This window comes from Symphalangus syndactylus, chromosome 4, assembly GCF_028878055.3.
Source record: "Symphalangus syndactylus isolate Jambi chromosome 4, NHGRI_mSymSyn1-v2.1_pri, whole genome shotgun sequence".
Classification (NCBI taxonomy): domain Eukaryota; kingdom Metazoa; phylum Chordata; class Mammalia; order Primates; family Hylobatidae; genus Symphalangus; species Symphalangus syndactylus.
This window is the reverse complement of record NC_072426.2, coordinates 96,538,144-96,558,542: the sequence shown is the minus strand read 5'-3', so window position 1 is coordinate 96,558,542 and position 20,399 is coordinate 96,538,144. Positions and strand designations below refer to the sequence as shown.

Here is a 20,399-nt window from a genome sequence, read left to right as displayed (position 1 = left end):
GCATTTAAATTAGGTCCACGAAAAATAACAATTGTCCCTACGTTCTCATAAGATTTTACATAAGCAATAACTTGGGTTATGTCTGGATAATATTAAGATTAACTGTACTCTATGAGCATAAGAATTCTTACGCTGGCTCAGGTCTGCAATCTGTCCTACTTGGTATGTTGTACTTAATAGATCATTCCTGGATTTTGAGGGAGGCCATAATATCCTCCCTGGTATGTCACAAATCGTCTCTGATTTCTTTAATAATGCAAAGAAAGAATTTATCCAAATCCTTTTGGATTATTCATCTTGGCCAATTATATTATTTACAGAATTATGCGGTGACCACAGTTAGCATTTAGACTTCAGTGAATTCATTATATTAATGTACACCCCCTGGCATGCAAATATTGAACATGCTTACAAAATCTATATTACATAGGTAAAGTAGCAGATGCCATTTTGCCTTGTACCTTTCCCTTCTAAGCCTCAGGTGTGCTTTATGAGAAGATTCTAACTTACCAGGTTCTGGAAAAAAAGATTCGCCCATTATCAATGATATCAGATAACTGTATGTTTAGTTTTACACCCTGAGTCTTAGATGGGGAAAAAAGAAAGCTCAAATGTTTTACAGCTTAGTAAAATTTTATTTTATATTTTAGCCTAATGTTTCTTTCAGATGTAAATAATAGATGTCAGAGCTATATTGAGTCCAACTTAAGTGTTCAATATGGGAATTACTTGATTATTATGTTTTATAAAGACTACTGGATCCATACAATTGGTCTACTTCCTTGATGAGTAGCTGATTTAGAGGAAACCAGCAAAGCAAGTTTCATGTTATGACCAGTCCAAGTGTGGGATGGTTATAGGTAGTCTTGCATATGCCAGCAGAAGGAGGTCCTGGGACCAGTGGAAGGGTGACGTCAAGGTTACTGGTATGTGATTGATCTCATTAGGTGTTTAGGAGATGACTCGTGGCCAACCTAGGAGGTGTGTCACCTCAGCACAGAGTCAGGACTCCCCCCCAGACCCCCACCAAGATGGAATAAAAGCAGAAATCACTTCTTCCTCCTTACCTTCACTCTTGCAAGATCGTGTGGATTGAGGACGGAACCCTGATAAAATTCCACCTGAGTAAAATGTCGTTTGAACAGAGCTTCAAGCTCCAGGTTGGGGGAGATGCTATACAGGGAGAGAAGAAATCGCTATTAATTTAATGGACTCGGGGGTTTCAGCCTCCATGGGCTCCTTCCTCTCTAATTTCCACAGGGAGCCCTGGGGAGAGGCTGTGACCTACAGTCACCCTTTTGCTTGCCATAAATAAAAGACTCACACTCAAGAGAAGTAAAACCCCAGCCCAACTGAAAACCAAACCAGTACCACGGTAAAAGAAAGAGGTTCATGGGCTTTAGGAAGGCCAAGACCTCTGGGCAAATGTCATCTTCAGTATGAATGGAATTCCTATCTCATAAATAGGGAAGATGGGCTGCGCCACTAGTGGGATGGTTCATTTTATGCGGACTGTGCCAGAGGGTGCCCAAATCCAGTGTGATTTCTGGGTGTGTCTGGGAGAGTCTCTGGATGAGAATGGCATTTGAATCAGTGAATTCAGTAGATTGCCCTACTTTGTGGGAGTGGGCATCATCCAGTCCTTTGAGGGTCTGAAGAGAACAATAAAGCAGAGGACAGAGGCGTTTGTCCCTTTTGCTTCTTGCCTGCCGGCTTGAACTGGGCATCTCTTTTCATTCTCCTATCCTTGGACTGGCGTTGACATTGGCTCTATGACTCTCTGGCCTTCAGACTCAAACACCACCAGCTTTCCTGGGTCTCCAGCTTGCTGGTGGCAGGCAGTAGGACTTCCCAGCCTCTGTAATCAAATGAGCCAATTCTTCCTAATAAATCTCTCTAGAGATAGATGATAGATAGATAGATAGATAGATAGATAGATAGATAGATAGATAGATGGATGTATCAATATATAGATACCTATATATATCTGTATTAGATATATTGATATATGTATTTCCTATTGACTCTGTTTCACTGGAGCGCCCTGACTAATACAATCAAGGATTAGCCCAAGGTTCCCCTGGGAGAGCCATCCTGCTGTTCCCTCCATCATGAACCTTATCTCTGCTTCTGTGTCTCATGGACTTCTCATCCCCCAAGGCCTGGATCAAAAAGTATCACTCTGAGGAGCCACAGACAGACTGAATTTACTCTCATTATTGTTCTTGATTCACACACGTGTATGCGACTCATCACACTTCTTGGTGCTGATCTGTACTGACATCTTTCTCTTTGGAGGACAAGGATTAAACAAGTGACCTATTTATTTATTTGTTAATTCTGCAGAGATGAAAAAGACTGTTGATAAGGTACCATGCTAGGCACTGGGAGATGATATTTAGTTAGAACCTACTATACGCCAGGTACTGTGATAAGTCAACACTTGCCTAACATTTGTGAAGTCCATAATGATAATAATAATAATAGTTCATGTTTTCTAACATTTACTATATGGCAGATAACATTTTAAATAAATAATAGTAAAATAGTATTACAAATAAATACATAAAATAAATAATATTTATTTATTTTATTTTATTTTACTTAGAGTTTATCTCTGTCACACAGACTGGAGTGCAGTGGCAGGATCTCTGCTCCCAGCAACTTCCCAGGTTCAAGTGATTTTTGTGTCTCAGCCTCCAGAGTAGCTGGGATTACAGGCATGTGCCACCATGCCTGGCTAATTTTTGTATTTTCAGTAGAGACAGGGTTTTGCCACATTGGCCAGGCTGGTCTTGAACTCCTGGCCTCAAGTGATCCACCCACCTCACCCTCCCAAAATGCTGGGATTACAGGAGTGAGCCATCACGCCTGGCCTTGATGAACATTAATTCATTTAAATCTCAAAACAACCCTATAGGAAGGTATGTTATTAACCCAGAGCTTCAAGAGGTTAATTAATTAACTGGGCCATCTACTATAAGTATGATATTGATGGATGTTAGGGATACAAATGTGAATCCTAGCAATGGAAGCATTAGCAGCCATTTTTTTTTTTTTTTTTTTTTTTTTTGGAGACAAGGACTAGAGCACAGTTGTGCAATCTTGACTCACTGCAACCTCTGCCTCTCAGGCTCAAGCCATCCTTCCACCACAGCCTACCGAGTAGCGAGGGCTACAGGCACATGCCACTATGTCTGGCTAGTCTTTCTATTTTTGTACAGATGGGGTCTCACTGTGTTGCCCAAGCTGTTCTCGAACTCCTGAGCTCAAGCAATCCGCCCACCGTGGCCTCCCAAAGTGCTGGGATTACAAGCATGAGCAACCACACCTTACCAGCTTGTTTATTCAAACTAAAGCAGTGGATGAGAGAAAAGTGGCTGCCTATGTGAATCTGACCAGTCTTTCAGACCAATGACAAGTCATATCTTATTCGGAAGCCTGCCCCAGTAATACCATAGACTCATGCTCCTTGAAAGAGATGGCCCCAGTCACTTCTGCCACTTGATCAAAATGACTTCAGCATCCCTTGGATAACACAGGGTTGATGTTGTCTCTAATGGTTGCATGTGTGTTCATCTTGAAATGCCCAACTCATGTGGGGGCACAGCCTACACACTATACCTCTAGTGAACTTTCCAAAATGCTCAGCGGAGGATGGACCACACAGCAGGTAATCAGTGGCTAAGCACTGAACGGAACCTGTGGGTACCTGCTCCTGTGCTCACATAGCCTGGTCTGCTTTTTCAAAGTTTGGAGAAATCAGTGCAGAAAAGAGAAATGCTAGTGCCCCAACATGGTGACAAGTCAGAAATCTAGCATTCTGTGAGCAAATGCCAGAAGAAGGCAATCCACCAAACAGGGAGTTTGTAGAGAAGCTGACCTCAGTGGAACCTCAGAGTAGGACCGAGTGCTGGGTAGTCAACAGCACGTCAAGCCGGCACAAACATGTTAGCTTTGTCCTGGACTTTGCAATGTGGTGCCAGGACTGGCCCCATGACAGCCTCATCTCCATAAAAGAAGACGACCATGGTACCACACATGTCACCATAATGGAGCCCCCTAATTCTCTCCATTCCTGGGGCAGACTACCTTTTACCTAAAAAGAGGATTAGGCAAAGTTGAAAACCTCAACATTAGGTAGAAGGGAGATACCTTGCTTTCCTCCCCTGTAAAACACACAAGATAAGACCTACCTCCTAAGTGGATTATACAACCAAATATATGTTATTTTTCAGGCTGATAGCTAACCCTTATCGAGACTTACTGCATGCCTTACTCTGCTATGCACACTTCATATGGATTAATTCATTTCATTCTCATCACAGCCCAACTAGGTAGGAACTACTATTATCTCCATGATTTATGGATGAGGAAGCTGAGGCACAGGGAGGTTAAGTAACTTGCTCAGCCAGTAGTTGGTTGAGTCAGGATTCAGATCAGGGAATCTGAGTCCAGCATATGTATTTTTACTCTGTCTGTGGAGTAAATGGGAGCCTGTATGCACAGTGATTGGCTAGGGTCCCACGCTGGGGGTTCCTAGGAGTGGCAGTTGTTATTACTATTACCTTCTGTCCTGCTTCCTCTTAAGTTGGTGTCTTGCTTGGTCACCAACTCACTCCTGCACTCCTAAAATATCCACACCATACAGCTAATCATCCCACAACAGATACTGTGGACACCCTGGATTGCTAAGGGGACAATGATGATGACTTGGACCACAATGAGCTCCACTATTATTTCTTCCAGAGATAAACTCAGATGTGGTCCCAGAATCGCATCCACAGAGGCAGACTCTGCTCTCATCATTGAACCAGTGTGTTGCTTCCCTTTCCATTGGTTCTGCAATATCTTCTCTAATGAGGCCAAAAGGGATCATGGCTTATCCAACTCTGGCCCCATCCCCAGTGCCATTCCCCAAGACCTCCACTCTTATAGACATTCAGGGAGTCCCTCGCAGGGTGTGTGGTTGGGCAAAGGGTCTGACAGCAGTAGGAGGCTCTTACTTGTGAAGAAAAACGATCTCCACATTGACGTCGTCCCGGTCCTTGTGCAGAAAGTCCTTCAGGAAGTTGGAAACACTCTCCAGAGTGATGTGTCCACAGACCACAATGTGCCTGAACAGGAGAGGCCAGTTAGATCAGGCCAGACACCACAACAGGACCCCGCATCCCACCCCCCGGCAAGACAGCAGAAGCGAGGCAGCTGCAGGGGAAGCATTCATCTCCTCCCTCCGTAAAAGCCCAGCTCCCATCCCCTGAGGGCAGTGAGGCAAAGCAGCGGTGCTAGCAGGTGCTCAGAGACTCCTAGACAGAAAAGGCATATGGTTTCTCACCTGATGCTGCACAAAATCCTATTAAAAGCTCAACCGTTTGGCCAAGTGGTTTTATGCATTTAACAATAAGTGACATTATGCTTGCGCTTAAATGCTGCATTATCAAGTCCCTTGCAGATTCATATCTCTCCCTTTCTGCCCACAAAGCGTCCTCTGGGGAGATTTACTGTATGAGTCTTGGTTTATGACATAGAGCTTATCAGGTAATGAGATAACAAATCTTGCTGAAACGATGATTTTGTGTGTAAGAAAGCAGACTTTTATCAGGGTGGCTAATGTGCGGCCTGACACGTTATAGGCTCTGCTGGCCATAAGCAGTAAAAAGGAAATTTTGCATTTTTCCACTATAACTCCTCTGACAATGGGGGCATGTAACACTTTACAGTAAGTGAGCATTACCCAGGGCTAAATGGGGCTAGGATGCCTATGGAATGGAAGATCATGCCGGCTGGCTGTGCGTCCCCAGAGCGCTGCTTCCTTAGGGTGCCTGGGATTTCCAGGAGAGCTAAAGGAATTTACCTCAAGATGGGGAGATGCCGGGAAGGGATGAGGCTGGAATTGCTCGCCTTGTTTGAGGGTGGTTTGGACTTCTGTTCCGGAAGTAGTGGCTCACCCAGAAGAGATGAGCCCCTCATCCACAACTGTTGAGACTGACAGTCCCTCCAGCCGCTCTGGGTTCCTGGACCAATCTGACTTTGGCACCAGGCAATGTCATGGCCACTTATATTTGCCACATAATGCCCAGTCAGGAGTAAGCATTTGATGCAAGAGTCAGCCACGACACAAAAAGCCGGGGACTGACTGTGGAGATAAAACCACTGGCTTCTAGTGAAGAGACTGTATGTAGCAAGAGGCTCGACTCCCGTCCCTGTGCCCCCCAGGCTGATAGTGACAGCAGCTGAATCTCTAGCTGTGCTCTGAGACTTGGGCAGGTGGTGACCATGCAGCATGGTAATTTCTTGGGTAAAATTTAGAATGGCCATGTCCTTTGCACTTCATAATTACTCTGTGCACATTCCAATAAGGCAGAAAGCTCATTGGCTGGAGGTGGCTCATAATAGGAGGCAGTGATGATGGCTTATGCAATGTTCCATTAGATGCCATTATAAGAGCCTGCCCTTTCGTTGTAATTTGGTGCTTGACTAAGTATGTGAGAATAATGCAGTAAACTCATTGGTGAAAAGATAATGATGCAGAACAAAGAGTAAATCAATAATGTGCACGATGCAGTTAATAATATTACCATTACAGACTGTTATTATTACAGTGGTGCGCTTAGCAATCAGGCACGCAGCAGCCACCAAGGGAAAGGAAGAGTGTCAATGAGCTACTTCAGAAGAGATGTCTTAACATGATCACTTTGCTCTCCCGCTAGGTTGATGAAGGTCCCTTAGCCACCCATCCAAATTTTATGCCCAAAGCCCATATGACTAACCCCCTCGTTAGTATATGGTGAGTAGTATGAGGCTAAGATAGTGTGACACACAGTATATCAGAATATACAATATAGATTGAACATTTGGATGATACGCATTTTATCATATATTTTAAAATGTTTCTTGTGGCACATGTACATTTACATGGACAAAATACTTCAAATAAATTTGCATGTTCTGAATAAGATTTCAGACTTTGAATTTGCCAAATATGTTTGAAGTGAATGAGAAACAGAATTCCCCTACTGACCTAACTTCCTTGCAACTGACAATAGGGCTATTTTGCCATTCTAACATCCTCTGCACATAGACTTCCAAGATTAGGAGCAAAGCCAACATGAATCCAATGTGTGGGTATCTCCACAGGACACATATATGGTTGAGGCTGTTCTCATCACTTGGATGTGAAAGTAAGCCAGATGTGATTCCCTGCTCTGCAACCAAGGGTGTGGGCAAGGTACTTATTCCCATTCAATAGAGGAGGAAGCTGAGAGGTTAATACCACCTAGCCAGCCTCCTGTGCCAGGCATTGTAAAGTTTGAAGTTCTATACCAGCATAAGCCTGGTTATTACTCAAAGCTAGACTCAAATCAATGATAGGTCTGAGGAAATGCCTGAACATTCATTCTTCCTACCCAGGATGCAAAGAACTGAAAGAACATCAGCCAGCATCCCCTCCTTCTCTCTGAAATCATTCATCCCTAGGAAAGATGTGTGAGAAGTGCAAGGGGAAAAGATGTGTTCCCCCCCTCACCCTTGAATCAAAAGCTCAGCTGGCTGATTTATTCAGCCTTAGAAAAAGTCAGGGTTCTCTTCCTTGAAAATGTGCTGGGTACATATAAAATATATTCCAGTGCAATCAATATTATCCCTTAAGCCTTTAATTAACTTTCACTTCTCTTAAGAAGTAGACAAATGCTGGCAAGAGTGAAGAGAAAAAAAGGATTGACTTTTTTCATTTGGTGCTAGCTATCCAATACCATTCTAGACAATTGAAAATATATATCTTTTAGCCACAGCATGATTTCTGGGGTGGAGAGCTGTCTTTATCAAAAAAGGAAGAAAAAAAAATCTTCCTTCAACGTAATTGGTATTTTTGCTCAGAAAAAAAGCGAGATTGATTGAAAGCAGATTGCCTTTTTGCCCAAGGAGAGTTATTAGATACATTATCATGGCAACCTTGGAGAACCCATATTGTTCCAATCTGTCCTATATCTGATTTGAAGATTTATGGTCTCCCCCTTTTGTGCCAATAATCATTTCCCTCCATTTTGTTTTCCATACAGTGAAAGTTATCAAGGAGCCCACATATTGAAAATGTTTGAATGCAGTTAGAATTGATGGATGGGGAGAAGCTGCCTCTAACTCAGCAATTGGTATTAGGAGATCTGCTTCCGCCGGCCTGTGTCTGAGGAGGGCCCTGCAAGAGCATGAGGGATGGATGGTGAATGGGGAACATTTACTTACCAGAAATATTTTCAAGACTTTTGAAGATTCTAGGGCCATAGTTTGGGGAAGGACACTTTGCAGGAAGAAGAGAACTAGAATTTATTGCATCCTCAATTATTAGACATATCATCACAAATATGCTAAGATAGAGAGCAGGGTATGACCTCATTGGAGGCAGAGTAATGGTTGTTCATAGGGCATGATTTGAAGAATGCAAAAAAAGATCCCCATCCAAAGTTATCTCTGTTGGGTTCCATGACACCTACATATCTACCATGTGAGATTCATACTCTGATAGCCCTGTGTTAACTCAGCTCAGACACTAAATAACTAAATAGTCTTGGACAATGTACCAATTTTGCATTTTACAATTAAAAAGCCAGAGCCTTTGAGGGGCCAGAGTTAGTGCCTGATTCATGAAGTTATCCTGATATCTAAGGAGATGATACATGGAAGGGCCAAGTAATCTGGCCCATGGTAAGCACTATAAAGTGGTAAGTGCCATATGATATCTGTAAATTAGGATGTAACCAATATAAAGTATTCTGTGGCCTATGCAATCCCACCTAATCCTTCAACAACCCCGTGTTCTCACTACCTGAGTCTTTTCAGGTAACCTCTCTGAAACTCTTTCCTTAAGTCATATGCCTGGCATCCCGCAGCAAGTAAAAGTGACTTGCCCAGGATGCAATCTGGGTCTCCCACTTCAGTTCCCACTAAGATGAAGGTGGTGGTGGAAAAGAAAGAGGCTTGTATATCTCAGCTTCTGCTCCTTCAGGGCAAGCAGAAATGGACCCACAGAGGTCCTCCTGGATACGTGGTGGAGGGGTCCTCCACTGGCCAAGGGAGAGGTTTAGTCTGGGGACTGGTGTGGATAAACCATCACAGTTTTGCAAGATCACTAGAGTCTGGCTGGATAGGCAGTATCATGATAGTCTTAGCAAAGTCTGATTACAGGCAGAAATCATAAGTCCCACTGGTTAGGAACTCTAAGCCAAACTTAACTGAAGCCATATGACTGGGGCAAGCCAAGGGGTTGCAAAGTGATGCAAATGTCCATTTTATTTTATATTATATTTTATTTATTTTTTAGAGACAGGGTATTGCTCTGTTGCCCAGGCTGGAGTACAGTGGCTCAATCATAGGTAATTGCAGACATGAACTCCCAGGCTCAAGCGATCCTCCTGTCTTAACTTCCTGGGTAGCTGGGACTATAGGCATGCCACCACAGCTGGCTAATTTTCTTTTGGTTTTTGTAGAGATAGGGTCTTGCTATGTTGCCCAGGCTGGTCATGAACTCCCAACCTCAAGTGATCTGCTCACCTCAGCCCCCGAAGTGCTGAGATTACAGGCACGAGCCACCGCACCCTACCCCAAATATCTATTTTAGACATGTCATGTACATCTCAGGACTTCCTCACCAGCCCGGAATCTAGAAGATAACAAGAATCTTAATGATCCATTTACAAAGGGGAATATTTAGGAAAGTTCAGCTATGAGAGTAGCTAAATCTCTCCCCATCTGTGGATGTGGATCTGAACATTTTTAGACCACCAGCAATTGTCCTGATCAATTTCTATAGGGCCTGACCGCTCAATTTGTGAAGATGACCAATAGTCCTCAATCAGTAACCATTTCTGATCTGATGAACTTTTTGGTTTTAAACGCTAGGTCTGGATCTGTAAACAAATATTTCTTGGGCAAAGGTAACATAAACTAAAAATAAGCTGACAGGTCATGGCTTAGAATAAAAGATCCACCTCAGACACACAAGGAAGCATCTTCGATGCCAAAATAGTATCCAACAGCACTTTCTGGAGAGGAATTACTCATCCAGTATGAGCAAGTAGTGCCTGGTGCTGGGTCAGTGCTCCATAAATATGGGCTGGGTTAACTGAAAAGGGCAGTGCTGGTGGGTCATGGCATTGGAGGGCTAAGAATGACTTCACGAGAAGAATGTTTGATGATTATGAACACTATTGAGGGTCACCATAAATTTGCCAGTTGCTTATTTCATGTGCATATCTTCACTAAATATACGTGGGTGTGCTTCTCCTGCCATTTAAGCATCGCCACCTCCAGAAAGAAATCCCACACATTCTCCTCAATCCCTCTGCTCTCTTCTTGGTGATGGGCCAGGAAAGCCCACATGCCCAAGTTGAGCCAGAACTTCAGTTTCAGAGCTCAATTCCACAGGTACACAGGACAACCTAGGGGAAGTGACTTAAGGCAGAAGGCAGAAGAGGACGGGAGGGCAGTGACTGAGGCATCCAGAGAGCCACTGAAGATGACTTTTTGGTCTATGACAAGGAAAATCTACATACTTTTCACAAGCCTCAGATACTGGCTCTTAGAGCCAGTAGCCTTTGAAAAGGGAAACTGTGATCATGGAATAGTCACCAATGGGCCCCCTCCCACGTTCTTACGTTTATCTCAACATCTGAATGAATAGCCCTTGGCAATTGTTTAATCTAGCACCTTTCTTCTCTTTGATGTGGAAACAGGTTGCAAGATGAGTGCCAGATCCAGAGCACAACACCTCCCTCAGTTTCATGCCTTCTGATGAGAGAAAGCAGCTGTTGCCAGGCAGGCCACCATAAGCTGGGAATTGGCAGACTGGGGGGGCGAGTTCTCAGTGACCTGGGGCCAGTCACTAAAATGAAGAGGCCGAGGCTGACTGGGCTGCACCCACCAGACACTGATGAATCCTCACACAGGGCTCCAGTTCTCTGTCCGACCTTAGTTCACACCCCTATCATACCTTGTCTAGACATCTGCAATCGCTTCCTAATTGATTTCCCTATTTACTCTCCCCACTGCCCCCAACCATTCCCATACTCCCTCAAAAAAGCCGAAGAGAAGGGATGGCAGCAAATCCTACTGCGATCAGGTTCTGCGAGAGCGGGGAGGCCTTAGATCTTTCTTTAGCAGAGCCTCGCTCTAGGAAGACAATGTAAAATGCACAGCTCTGGGCTGTTTATTTTTAAAGATACTATATCCATTTTTACTGGAACGAGTATAAAGAACTTAAAAAACCCAGAGCTATCTTGTCACAATAAATCAGGCAGAGTAAATTGAAAATCCTATACAGCTTTCCCTGAATACATTGTGCTCACTTTGTCAAAGAGGTAGATGAAATGTGGCACATATTGATCTAGATGTCTCTGTAAAACTATAATATTTATATCAAATACATATGCTAGACTCTCTCTGTCTTTCTGCTGAGCCTTCTAATCGTGCTTTCCTCGTCCTGCTCCTCCCAAAATGCATCTCACCATTGGTAGCCCCTGACACGATGGGAATGAATTTTAAGTACTTCTCAAGGGAACCAGCAGCACTATATCATACAGGAAGCAGGGTGTGGGGGGTTAGAGACCCAACGACCCAAACCACACAGTGGTCAGCACCAAAGCTTCACGTTTGTCCCCCTAGGTTGACCTTGAACCTTTGGTGTCTGCATCACCACGTCTCCATGACACTCCTGCAAGCTGGTCTTTCCTTTCCTTCTCACCTGGTAGTGCTTTTCTTGGCTACTTGGTCTTAATGCAGGTTTCCCTGATTTGGGGCATGTCCTTCAGGGTTACTGTTCCCCAGTGCTTCCCTTGAGGCTCAATCCCCCCCTGCCAAAAAATAAGACTAATCCAACTCCCACCTTCCTACTTCCTCATTTACTCAATGTCTCAAAGGGACTGACTTCAGTAAAGATAGGGGAGACATCATGGGCAAATGAAGCCTAACTCCAGGCTGTGCTGCCTCATCCCTCCACCCTACCCCAGGACCCAGCTTGGAACCCCCGAAACTTGCTGGGCTTTCAGGAACTATTTGTTAACTGATGGATTGGTTGACAAAGTATGCATCTTGGAGACTGTATCCCATGGTAAGTGCGGAAGAAAATTAACAGGTAGTTCACTGCAAGCCTTTTAGACCATAGGCTTATTCTACCACCCTGAATCTAGCATATTTCAAGTTTGTAAGGGATCTGTACACATAAAGAAAAATAAAAACAAAGCAAATGAGAGTGTGTATCAGTCCCACAACCTCAAACCCTGACTATTACCATTTCCTGTTAAAATAATTTTTTTAAAAAAAGGAGGTTCAGCAATAAGATAATTTCCTACCCATGGACACATCTAGTACTTTGCTAATCACAAAGGAAGGAAATGCATTCTCCCTCCTAGTGAGGAAGTGAATAAAGTAATCATCTTCTCCAGCTGTCAATGGAGCTGTTCTGGATGTGGCAGGCTGTGCTGCTGTTTCCCTAAATGGGGCAGAAGTCTGAGCAAATAGATCCCAACAGTGCAGCAAAGGCACCTCTAAAGCAGAGCCCCAAGGTCAGAGGACAGACAACTGGCAGCCCCAGTGGGGAATACCAGGATGTCCTACCTGGGCCAGAACTTTGCATCTTGCCACATGCAGACAGTCACAACCTCAGCTACCCTAGAGGGATCCCTGGCTACACCGCCACCATCCCAAATCACAGTTAGACCTCCATAATTAGACCACGGTGAGAAATGATCACACATATTTTGTAGCTTGTAGCCTACAAGGAACCTCAGTCCAAGTCTTTAAATTCTGAGAAACTCAGTGTGGGGGATATTGGTAGATTTTGCTTGTCCTGCTTACACCCTCCCTTCTGTGGACAGCACCTCATTTTAATTTGGGGAATTGCTCCTTCCCAAATTAAATACAGTCTCCCAATTACATACAGTCTTGGGACCTTTAGTCAAGGTTTCCTGCCCAAGTGAGGCCAATCATTGCTTTTAAATCTTGGACAGGCTGACGCTAATCACAGTGGGAGTTGATTCAACCTGATGACAAAACCCTGTAATGACTACTCCCGAGTTTCCACTTCCTCAATGTCAGAGCTATATCTCTGGCTCTTTTCTGTCCTTTCTGGGATCTTGCTCTTCAGTTTTTCTTTGGAATCTCTAAGGTACCCTAACCTTTAAAAACAAACAAACAAACAAAAAAAACACCTTTTCTTCTTAAGTCAGCAAAAAAATAAGTTTCTGTTGCCTGCAACCAGAGAATCCTAAATGGTAGACTTGTTTACCTTCACTTTGGTTTCTCACCTAATTCTCACTGTTACCTAGTATGCAAGTATTACCACCATTTAGGTTTCTTTCTCTCCTTTCCTTTCTTTCCTTCCTTCCTCCCTGGAAGGAGAATTCTGCAGCTTTCTTCAGTAAGCAATTCCACAGTTGCTGAACCCTCACAAACTGCACTGATTCCTCCTATGCCTCCCTCCCCAGCACCCTCACCCCTCTGCATCTTATTCATCCCACTACTTTGGGCTTGGTGGCCTTTGGACATTTTAAAATAAGCAAGTCTTCCCTTGACCCGACTCTCCCAATGCTAGATGGTTCTCTGCTCTTACAGAGAAATCAGGGAGCTGAATGACACTTTCCTTTTTTCAGATCAAAGCAGATTTGCCCGACTTCATTTGATAATGCTGCTTCTATACAAGCAGAGACTGAGAGAAGACTAAGGCAGGCAAAGGTCAGCCTCACTCTTCAGGGATGAAGGTGGAATAGAGGGAGAATGAGTCCAAGCAAAGAAATGGCTCTGAATTTTGCCCGGGAGAGGGTTTTGATTTGCAAAGCGAGCCCCACCTCCCTCCCTAACAACCCTGGTGAATCATGTATCATGGTCCTTGAGCACAGACTGTTGGGACTGACCCTCCCATAATGACAACCAACTTGACATATCTTTGCCTTGTTCTCCAGCCACACCCAAGGGTGTTGCCACAGCTAGCATAAGCTGCTAGCCGTTCACTCTGTAGACCCAACATACTTGCATAGGCCCAGCAGACCTCCAGCATCTGTTAGTCACACAGGGACTGGAAGGAGCTACAGGTTAGAAGGCTGGCGGATCACCTGAGGTCAGGAGTTCGAGACCAGCCTGACCAACATAGAGAAACCCCATCTCTACTAAAAATACAAAATTAGCTGGGCATGGTGGTGTATGCCTGTAATCCCAGCTACTCTAGAGGCTGAGGCAGGAGAATCGCTTGAATCCTGGAGGTAGAGGTTGTGGTGAGCCAAGATTGCGCCATTGCACTCCAGCCTGGGCAACAAGAGCAAAACTCCATCTCAAAAAAAAAAAAAAAAAGAAAGAAAGAAAAGGAAAAAAGAAAAAAGAAGGCATGATACGAGGCATGATGGGCCATAGCAGGACCTTTGTGGGGTCTGGAAAGGAGTGGACCTCAGGATCACATCAGCGGATTCCCAACCCTCCCAAATCTTTCTGCACCCCTCTTTTACCGGGTCTGTGAGCTTTTAAGTGAACAAGGCACTCTGCTATTACCTATGCCCTCCACTGTTCAATGGGTATGTTTAACAATGTGAATTACCAAATGCTTTTGGGAGGCTTCTCTCTAATGTCTCTTGCTTTCATGATTATTGTACACTTCCATGATTTCAATGAATAAAATTCCTGAAAAAAGAGCATTTCACTGGGAAGACACTCCTGCATACTCAAGCTTCTGTTTCACTGCCACTGTTTCCTTGGGTGGTACTGATTGGTCAGAATCTCAGATAAGCTCCAGGAGAGCAAGAACCACATTTTCCCACAGCACAGAGCTTAGCACATGGTGGGGATTCAAATTATTGTTTGTTGAGCCAATATGTTAGAATGGGAGTTTTCCTAAGGCTGTTCTATACACTAGCTGACATTTGCCTTTGGAGTCAATGGCTAAGGTCATAAAAGCTCCCACGGAGATGGGCATATATCTATCTCTGAACTGCCCTCACGTCCTCTTATTAGAAAGGTACAAGGAGGGGAGATAGATTACTTTTACAGCAACTGGTACCCACATTTGGAGCAGTCCCTGTGGTTCTGGGGGTGAGAGCAGGCCATTGTGATGCAACACCAGTACTGGCTGTGGAGACTGGAACCCTTGGGACAACAGAATCAGATTTCCACAACTCTCACAGTGTATTGGCCTCTATAATGTTTTAATAAAAAGAGACACTGGACTTGGCCAGTTAGAAAGTTTCCTGGTTCAGTTTTATAGTATGATGACAGCAGCATGGAAGGAACCCCAAAGCTACGAAGAACCATTTTGCACAGGTCTGGAAAGAAGTCCAGCAGAGTGAATGACATGGTATGAAGACAGAAAACATGGGGCAACCTAGTCTGGATGGCTGCACTTGTTCCTGAGATTCTGAATCTAGCCGGCAAGGATTCACCCAGTCAAAGGAGCCACTGATCAGAATCTTCAGCAATTATAATTTGAGAAATCATATTCAAATTATTTTTTAATGGAAGAAAGAATATTTGAGAGTGAAAATGTAGGCTTGAATATGACTTTTTTTTTTTAAGGTACACAGTTCATCTCCCACCTACGTTTCTATTCTTGTTTTCAGAACAATAGCTGGAACATTTTGCTAAGTGTGTGGAAAGGAAGAGTGACAGCAGGAAAGGAAGGGAGCTTCATTCTATCAGTATTATCAGGAAATTGATTTAATATGCTTCCAAGTCTCTTTAAATAGAGCTTCAAGTTTGAAAGGGACTGAAGATACGGCTTAGAGGAATCCAAAACAGATGCCAAGAAAGAACTGCCCACGTCCCACGCCCACAAAGACCCCTCTCATCAGGAAGGGATACCTAGCACATCACATCAGAAGATATGGCATCTAATGACAAGCGCTGTGGGTATCTACCCCTCAGCACTGCATTTCAGAAATAGTCAAGAGGTCATTTTTCCAAAGTATTAGGGCAAGCTCATTTTTTGTTTTCCCTGTTCCCAAGAAGTTTAATGCTAATCAAAGCAGAATGCCTAATCAGTCCAAGATGTTCTGTCAACTTGAATTATCTATTTGTCTTCTTATTTACTGTATCTGTCTGTCTACAGTTCTTCATATCTTTGTGAAGATCGGTTATTGGGGCCTGTGTTTCCTTCTGACTAGAATCGCTACCAGATGATCCTTCCTGGTGATATGTTGATGATTTGCTAATTTATGGCTTTTAAAATCTAGGAATCCGAAGACATTGCTGAGGGGTTCAGGCTGGGGAAGTCACATGGCTCACGCAATGAGGGCTGAATGGCTACTTGATGAGGGATCTAAGTCTGTGTAGGATGCAAAGCTTCAGTCACATTTCGACCAGAGCCATGTCTGCAATAGAGAAATCGTAAATGACATTTTATAGGAAACACTCCTCATAGAGTAGTCCGCCCCTTGCAGGCGAGGAAAAGTGAGAATGACTGTTGCCCAAGACACAAGTAAACAGGAAAGGAAAGGCCTGTGGATCGGGCCAAGTCAGTATAACATGAAATCATCTCAAATCCAATTCCCAAGTGCTAGAGGCCATGCCTTCCCAGAAAGAGTCGAGAGGGAAATGGTGTTGTAGCAAGACTCTCTCAGAACCAAGAGAAGAGGTTTCAATAAGCTCCGATATTGGACTTCCCAACCACTTAGGTGGCAAAATAGTACGATGTGTAGCTCAGAAAAGCTGTGGTATAGTTGGAGATTTTTATGGATGTGTAGAAACGCATCTGTCCCCAGTGCCTGGTGTATAGCAAGCCCTCAGTAAACACATGTGGAATGGATGGACATGAAGGCGTGACTCATGTTAATTCCTTTAAGGTAGGGTAGGCTATGGGGCCGTAGATTAAATGAGTCTTTGTAAAGAAGTAATCCATGCTCTGGCACAGTATACAATTTAAAATTCCAAATCCTTTAGAAATCAGTCTAGAACCCTGGTGGACAAGACATGAGTGTGGTGGAGGAAATGGAGAGGAATTCCATGTTGATACAAGACAGCCAGGCAGGAAGGAATAGTGTGTGGTCTCAGGAAGGAACAAAGGGTCTGAGTGAGAAGGAGAGTCCAAATTCTGATATAAGGAAAGACACAGAGTTTAAAAATAACCCAATAATCAGGAAGCAGGGAAGATATGCAGGATGCCCTCTCTCGATAAGTCAAGAAAGCACTACTCAGGCAGGTTGGGGTCTGAGCGAGCAATCAGTTTTTAAGACTTCCTCTAGTGGAGGTAGAACTGAAGACCTATGTTTGCAAGTGGGGCTTGCATAACCTGGATTTTAAAAGCAAGAGCGTTAGCTCCCCCAGCTTAGTGGGTAATGCAAGCTGGGTCAAGGTCATTGAACAAGCATTAGCATCTCCTCCACTGAGGTGTCGCTTCCTTGGACTACTTTATCCAGTGTAACTAATCCCTGTTTTTCTCAGTTGCAGAATCTTAGTCTTTTTTGGTTTTGCAGCACACATTAAAAATGTGTAATTGGCATTTGCTTTAGTTGTACCCTTGCTCAGCGCTTGCAACCTCCTTGAGACTGTAAACTCCATGAGGACAGGTTCCGAGGGTAGCCTGTTCACCAATGAACCCTGAGCACCCAACACAACCCAGCATCACGCCTGACATGTAACACAGAGAATGCCTGCCTGCTGAGTGAGTGAATGAACTGATGGAGACGGGCCACAGGAATGGACAGTGAGGCAGGTCACTAACTGTGCTGGGCTGTTCTTAGTTCTTGAAATTTTGTTCTCAACTATTGAATACTCAATCATTTCTTCTGAAGTATGAAGTCCTCTTTAAAATGTAAACATTTACAATAAAGAAGATATTAAGTACTCTATTTTCATATTTAAATAGAAAAGCACGACAAACTGTCCCCATCTCTCGGAATGTAAGGCTCTTTCCAATGTGGAGACCACATCCGAGGTTGAATGCAGACAGCCCTAACTCCCTCCAGTGGGATACAAGCTCCTGAGGGTGAATATTCCAAGTCAAAGCTGTGAAACAAACAAACAGAATGCACCCTGCAGAACTGGTCACGTGGGGCTCTACTTTGCCTCTCACTGATGAGTAAGAAACCATCCCCAGAGAACTGCTCTGTGCTGTGCGGCAGACCAACTAAGGAGTGAAAGGGAACAAGTGGTTCCATCTGCAAGGGTATAGAAGGCTCTGCAGGTGAGATCTGCCCGGTGGGGAAGTCCAAGTTTAGCAGATCATCACAATTCTCCATGGAACTACCTTTAAAGGATGGAGCCAGGAAGGGGAAGAAAATGTTGAAATCCACAAAAAAGGCACAAATCTCACTTTGGGTGTGGTTCATCTGTCTGTCCTTGAGAGCCTCTCATTGCTAGAAGTGTTCAAGAGGGAATTAGAATTCTAGTCTAACCAAATGAGAAAAATAAAGGAAGAAATGGTTTTGTCTCCTCTCCATCTTTTTCCCCTCAATCCTGGGGCCAGGACCCTTAGGGGTAGTGGGTGGGCAGGAGGGGAGAGGAGACAGCCCCAAAGTGAAGCTCATGCTTTTCTCTTCCTCTCCATCATGGGCACGGTGTTCTGGCTCCACTTACAGGGAAAGGTGGAGGAAGATACAAACAGTAGGTGATCACTGAGTTTAGAGCAGAATGGAGTCTCAAGAGATGACAGGGAGAGGTAGCAGGACACAGGGAAGCAGGCTGTCCAGGTTCAAATCCCAGTCCTACTCTTTACTAGTTGGGGGATGTCAGGCAAGTTACTTAACCTCCCTGTTCCTCAGTTTCTTCACTCATTCCAAGTGGAGATGATGGTAGTACCTTTCTCACAGGATCACTGTGAGGATTCTGAAATATGCAAATATTTGTAGGTATTACTATTGCCAGAGAAGGCAGTCCTGGGGCTTTAGGCTGCACTGATTCACATTCTCATTTCAGGAAGTGTGTGGCACTCCTGTCTTTATAGGGAAATGTTCCAAGAGAAGCCACAGCATTTAAGTTTCACAGACAGCTTTCTTGAATTGGAGCAAGAAATGGGTTAGTCCGTGACAACTATTCCCCAAACCAGAATGGCGGCTCAGCAGCTTCATCCTGGGGACCTTCCTCCAAGTTAATTACACTCACTTTCCTCTCCCACCTTGGCTATGTCTAGTCTTTCATGACTCATTCCCCTCTCATGTGTCCTCTCAGCATTTGGCTACCAGGAATCAGTAGAATAATCCAAACCCATCCCATTCTCTCTGTCCCAAACACCTGGGCCTAGGATTGCCTCAAACTTGAGTCACTTAAGTCCCAACATGGGAAACACAAGGTCTGGGTGGCTCCCTGGCTGGACTCTCTCAAACAAGGGGGTTACAGCAGATGGATTCCTCTCTGTGACTGATTATTTTCCATGGCCCTTGGCCATGTGACCTTGGACCATGATCTTGTCAGTTCTCATAAACTAACCAGGAGTGGAATGAATCACACTCAGAGAGGAGACCTCTGGGGGAAACTGCAAGGGGCTGTGAGAGGGAGGAGAGAGCTGGGGATCCCAAAGGCTATGGGAGCCTCACCAGCCCTCAGGCCTTCCCTGCCTCTGAGAAGCTTTGACCTTACACAAAGGAAAGGAGGAGGAGGCAGTGGCCTTGGGAGGCAGGCTGGGCTGCAGGAGGGCTACTCTTCTGAATAAGATTTAGGGTATCGGCCCAAGAGCCCAATTGTCCCTAATCCCTCCAACTCAGGGAGATTACCTGCCTCAGCTACTCACTGAACCCTTGGTTGTGGACACCCAAACCCCTATTCTTAGATGCCCCAATCCATCATAACATACATGAAATAGCCAACACACACGCACATGTGCACAAGGACCCATACCTGCTGCAGGAGTATCCTGCAGGAGGTGATGAAAACGTTGGGTAAGGCACTCTAGGCCCTTGAAATAGTGTTGATGGTGAAGAGGCTTTGAGAATGCTACTTGAAGTGTTTATATTATGCCAAACCCATTGACTAAAACTGAAAATGAAATGCCAATGAAATCTTCATATTCTCAAATATCCTGAATTTGGGTGTTGTACAAACAAAACCCTGATCTTCTCTGCCTAAATTTTGTACTTTAAATAATCTTTGAATTTCAAAGTTTTATGTCTCTGTAGCTTTAGATCATGAGTTACCTTGAGTTCTCTGACAAGTTAATATATTGTTAGAGAAATCATTTCTGAATAAAATATGCACAAGTAAACAAATCCCTTAACTATGTATACATTCTAATTTCGTTCTGGGCATTCATTTGATTGGGTCCTGGGAAGCAGAGAACATGTATGTGTGTGTCCAGGGGCAGAGCACATGGATTTATGCATACACAAAAACTCAGAGCACAGCACACTGTTTTAAGAGTCTGAACTTTATCTTTCAACAAAGTTTAGCTGCTTTCCTTTTGCAAATGCATTTAATTTTATCTGGAAACTTTTTGACGTTAG

At 44.1% G+C, this 20,399-nt stretch overlaps 1 protein-coding gene across 46 annotated transcripts in view; it reads right to left on the bottom strand.

The window, feature by feature from the left end:
- The window catches only part of KCNMA1 (potassium calcium-activated channel subfamily M alpha 1), a 779,318-nt gene that overhangs the window by 224,059 nt on the left and 534,860 nt on the right, over positions 1–20,399 (bottom strand). For all 46 annotated transcript variants that reach the window (XM_063637484.1, XM_055275615.2, XM_055275604.2 and 43 more), the window contains 2 exons: positions 5,007–5,117; positions 1,068–1,173 (listed from right to left, as the gene is read on the bottom strand). In XM_063637484.1, coding sequence (XP_063493554.1) covers positions 1,068–1,173; positions 5,007–5,117 — 217 coding nt within the window. The remainder of the gene's footprint in view (positions 1–1,067; positions 1,174–5,006; positions 5,118–20,399) is intronic.